Source organism: Colobus angolensis, unplaced genomic scaffold (genome assembly GCF_000951035.1).
Source record: "Colobus angolensis palliatus isolate OR3802 unplaced genomic scaffold, Cang.pa_1.0 Scaffold36, whole genome shotgun sequence".
Taxonomy (NCBI): domain Eukaryota; kingdom Metazoa; phylum Chordata; class Mammalia; order Primates; family Cercopithecidae; genus Colobus; species Colobus angolensis.
In genome coordinates, this window is record NW_012116932.1 from 2,382,935 (window position 1) to 2,387,818 (window position 4,884).

The window sequence follows — 4,884 nt, forward strand, 5'->3', positions numbered from 1 at the left end:
TATATATAGGCCGGGAGCAGTGGCTCACGCCTGTAATCCCAGCACTTTGGGAGGTCAAGGCGGGTAGATCTCTTGAGGTCAGGAGTTAGACACTAACCTGGGCAACATAATGAAACCCCATTGCCACTAAAAATACAAAAATTAGCCGGGCGTGGTGGCGTGTGTCTGTAGTCCCCGCTACTCTGGAGGCTAAGGAAGGAGAGTCACTTGAACCCAGGAGGTAGAGGTTGCTAGGCATGGTGGCTCACTCCTGTAATCCCAGTACTTTGGGAGGCTGAGGCCGGAAGATCGCTTGAGCCCGGGAGTTCAAGACCAGCCTGGCCAACATGGTGAAATCCCGTCTCTACTAAAAATACAAAATAATTAGCCGGGTGTGGTGGCACACGTCTGTAGTTTCATCTACTGAGGAGGCTGAGGCAAGAGAATCACTTGAACCTGAGAGGCGGAGGTTGCCATGAGTGGAGGTTGCCATGAGCTGACATTGTGCCACTGCACTGCACAGAGCGAGACTCCATCTCAAGAAAAAAAAAGTTGCTGGGCATGGTGGCTCATGCCTGTAATTCCAGCACTTTGGGAAGATCATGAGTTCAGGAGATTGAGACCATCTTGGCCAACATGGTGAAACCCCGTCTCTACTAAAATACAAAAAATCAGCCCGGTGTGGTGGCCTGTAATTCCAGCTACTTGGGAGGCTGAGGCAGGGGAATCGCTTGAACCTGAGAGGCGGAGGTTGCAGTGAGCTGAGATCACACCACTGCACTCCAGCCTGATGACAGAGCAAGATTCTGTCTCAAAAAAAAAAAAGAAAAGAAAAGAAAACAACAAAAGAGAGAAAGAGAGAGAGCACAGTTATGGCCACAATGCTGAGTATTAACATCGGGTGACATGATAGACATGGTTAACCTCCCCAGCCTCAGTTTCCTCCAGCTGGAACATGGGGATAACACAAGCTTCATAAGCTCAGGAGCCTTAAGTAGGTTACTGTGTGCACGTTCCTTGTTACTGTAAGTGCTATAAAACAATGTGGATTAGTCCTAAGTGTATTGTGACTGATTTTTATTTTATTTTATTTTTGAGACAGAGTCTTACTCTGTCGTCCAGGCTGGAGTGCAGTGGTGCGATCTTGGCTCACTGCAACCTCCACTTCTCAGGTTCAAGCGATGCTCTTGCCTCAACCTCCCGAGTCGCTGAGACTACAGGTGTGCACCACCATGGCTGGCTGATTTTTTGTATTTTTGGTAGAGACGGGGTTTCACCATGTTGGCCAGGCTGGTCTTGAACTTCTGGGCTCAAGCGATCCACAGGCCTTGGCCTCCCAAACTGCAGGGATTACAGGCAAGAGCCACCATGCCTGACCATATTTTATTTTATATATTTATTTTTTGAGACAGAGTTTTGCTCTTGTTGCCTAGGCTGGAGTGCAATGGCATGATTTCAGCTCACTGCAACCTCCATCTCCCGGGTTCAGGAGATTCTCCTGCATCAGCCTCCCGAGTGGCTGGGACTACAGGCGTGCACCACCAATGCCAATTTTTTTTTTTTTTTTTTGTAGAGACAGTTAGGGTCTTGCTATGTTGACCAGATTGGTCTTGAACTCCTGGCCTCAAGTGATCCTCCCACCTCAGCGGCCCAGAGGGCTCGGATTACAGGTGTGAGCCACTGGGTCTGGCGTGTCATTAATTTCCGAATTGAGGAGCTCCACAACGGAAGGGACCTGGGTTGATTGCTGCACCCTCGGCCCCTGATGTGTTGACAGGTATACAGAGAATTGCAAACACATACACATGTACCTGCTCCCTTGCACACAAGTACATCCCGGTGTCCCGGACTCCCACACACACCTTGGTACACCGACATGGGGGCACCACTGACCACAACCATCCGCTCGACCAGGGATGGGTAGTAGATGGAGAAATGCCAGGCAAGGAGGGCACCCCAGTCATGGGCCACAAGGACGCACTTGGAATAACCTGTGGGAATCCAAGGAGCTGGCATAAGTGAGGTGCCAGGTAGGACTGAAGCAGGGGTGGGGGAAGTAGGTTCCAGCAAGGAGAAAGTGGGGGTATGTGTGTGTGCAGGATGAGGGAGGCCACGCCTAGGATGGGGGTATGTCGGCACCCAGGCCTAGGATGACATCCTTGATGTCCACCAGCAACAGGTCGATCGTGTAGCAGTCCACATCCCGCGGTGCATCTGAGGGGCCGTAACCTCGCAAATCCACAGCCACAACATGGAAGCGGCTCTGGAACTCCCGGAGCTGGTAACGCCAGGAGAACCTGCCAGGCGGGTGGGGGAGAGAGGCTGAGTCAGGGCCCTCAGGTTACACCTGCACCCTACGCCCATCAGCAACCATTGGCAACCCCTCCTTCCTGCTCTAAACTTCCCCTAAAAGGAGGATGGGGAATCCCAGGCAGAGGCAGAGGCAGAGCCTGAGGCTGAAGCCAACTACACCCTGAATCCAGGGAGCCTCAATCAACCTCAATACCCCTTTGTCCTGTCCCTTCAGGCCTAGGGATCCTGGGTATGCTGGCCAGTACCCCGTCCCCATCTATGTTCAGCTTGTCCCGATCTACGCAGCCCTCCCCCCTGCCTCTTGGGAACCCAAGCTCCACCTGCCCCCGGAGACCCGTGTGCCTCAGGCCCGTGGGCCCCAGACGTACCAGTTCTCAGGGAAGCCATGCAGAAACAGCATGAGGGGTCCGTTGCCTTGTCCAGCTGAGACATAGTGCAGACGCAGGCCCGAGCTCTAGGGGGAGGGCACGGCCTGAAGCCTGGGGAACCCTCCCTCCCGAGGCTTGAACCATCTCGACCCCACGCGACCCCGCAGCCCCGATAGCGCCCCCGTGCGATCACCTTGAGGTTCAGGAAACCGTGCTCGCCCAGCGAGGGGTCGCTCAGGCAGGCGGGGGACGCGCTCCGACGGCGTCCGCAGCAGCCGCGCCGGGGCCGGCACAGCACGTGCGTGAACGCTATGCAGCCGTAGACCGCCGCGGCCACCAGCGCCACCGAGAACACCAGGCTCCACATGAAGGCGCGCAACAGCTTCAGCGACAGGCGCGACGGCGCCAGCAGCGCGGTTACCACCAGCTCGGGCATGTCGCTGCGCTCCGGGACCACGGCGGCGCTGCCGGCCGGGGTCACCTGCAGCAGTGGGGGGGCGGTGTCAGGGCTCAGGGGCCCACCGCCTTTCGCCTGGGGCCCCTCCGTGCTGTCGGGGTTTGTGGGACGCACTGAGGGAAGAGGCGGGCGGCTCCGACCGAAACCGCCGGAGCGCACGACTCACCTGAGTGCCAGGTAAACACCTGGGTGCGACAGGGACAGGAAACAAGGGTAGGGTGCGGAGGCTAGGGAGGAAGGGGTTGGAAAGGGGGGAAAGAAATGGGCGGGGCCTAGCAGGGCGTGTGCGGGGCTTAGGACTGGGGCGCGGCCCAGGAGGACTCAGCAGCAGGTGGGCGAGGGTCTAAAGAAGGCAATTCCGACCCGGGCGCGGTGGCTCCTGCCTGTAAGCCCAGCACTTTGGTAGGCCAAGGCGGGCGGATCACCTGTGGTCAAGAGCTCGAGACCAGCCTGGCCAATGTGGTGAAACCCGTCTCTACTAAAAATACAAAAATTAGCTGGGCGTGGTGGGAGGCTGAGGCCGGAGAATCGCTTGTACCCGGGACGTGGAGGTTGCAGTGAGCTCAGATCGCGCCACTGCACTCCAGCCTGGGTGACAACAGGGAAACTCCATCTCAAGAAAAAATAAAGGCAATTCCGAGCCCAAACCTTAAGGAGGGGATCCTGGATCCTGACTTAAGTGGGCGGCACCTGGATGAGGGGCGGGGCATATGCAGAGTAGGTGCGGCCTACAAGCCAGAGAGGAGAGTTGGAGTGGTAGGCGTGGCTTATGCAGGTGGGCGGGGAGAGGGTGGACCCTAGAGAAGGTGAGGCCTAACATTGGGCGGAGAAGGCGGGAGCCTGGGCCAAAGAGCTGAGGGTCGGCCTGGTTGGGGGGGGCCAATGAGAAAGAGGGCGGGGCCGGGACCTAATATGGCGGGTCGGGCGGGCCTGGAAGCCGAAAAAGAGGACCAGGCAATGCCAGATATAGGACTAGGAGGGAGGCGCGGGCGGTATTAACGGCTTGAGGAGGCTTCGGGAGGCCCGGCCGACGCCCGCCTGGTGCTCCCCACCCCGGAGCGCGCGACCCTCCCCTGGGTCTGGCTCCAAAGACCTAGCAGCACTGACTTCACCCAGCTGTGGTTCCAACGGCGGGTCCAGCGGCCTCGGCCCGTCGCCGTCCTCCTGCTGGTCCAACAGGCCCTCACGCTCGCCCCTGTGCGTCTGTGATTGGACGGCGGCGGCCACTGATGCCCAAGCGACAGGTCCTGGCCCGGGAGCCAATCGGCAGGTGTTGAGTCCCAGGCTCCGAGAGCTGGCCAAGGAGGCGGGGATAACCCCGATTCCTAGAGGGCAGGCCTGGTTCCTCCGAGGAGGACCCGACCTATTGAATGACTGGGGTTCTGGGGTTCTGGCCGAAAAAGGAAGTGGGACAGGGCCGGGTGTGATGGGGCCTAGAGTCAGAGAGCCTTGCGGCCCTGCTGTCCCTGCAAGAAGCCAGCTTCCGGTCGGGCGCGGTGGCTCACGCCTGTAATCCTAGCACTTTGGGAAGCCGAGGCGGGCGGATCACGAGGTCAGGAGATCGAGACCATCCTCGCTAACATGGTGAAACCCCCGTCTCTACTAAACAAACAAACAAATACAAAAAAATTAGCCGGGCGTGGTGGCGGCGCCTGTAGCTACTCGGCAGGCTGAGGCAGGAGAATGGCGTGAACCCAGGAGGCAGAAGTTGCCGTGAGCCGAGATTGCACCACTGCACTCCAGCCTGGGCGACAGAGCGAGACTCCG

General features: G+C 58.2%; 1 protein-coding gene across 1 annotated transcript in view; it reads right to left on the minus strand.

The window, feature by feature from the left end:
• EPHX3 (epoxide hydrolase 3) overlaps nucleotides 1–4,263 on the minus strand; it is a 6,217-nt gene extending 1,954 nt beyond the window's left edge. Inside the window, exons 1-5 of the mRNA XM_011953229.1 lie at nucleotides 4,170–4,263; nucleotides 2,854–3,141; nucleotides 2,661–2,746; nucleotides 2,119–2,276; nucleotides 1,842–1,970 (exon numbers count right to left, since the gene is read on the minus strand). Of these exons, the coding sequence (XP_011808619.1) occupies nucleotides 1,842–1,970; nucleotides 2,119–2,276; nucleotides 2,661–2,746; nucleotides 2,854–3,096 (616 nt within the window). The 5' untranslated portion in view covers nucleotides 3,097–3,141; nucleotides 4,170–4,263. The remainder of the gene's footprint in view (nucleotides 1–1,841; nucleotides 1,971–2,118; nucleotides 2,277–2,660; nucleotides 2,747–2,853; nucleotides 3,142–4,169) is intronic.
• Nucleotides 4,264–4,884: the final 621 nt, after the last annotated feature.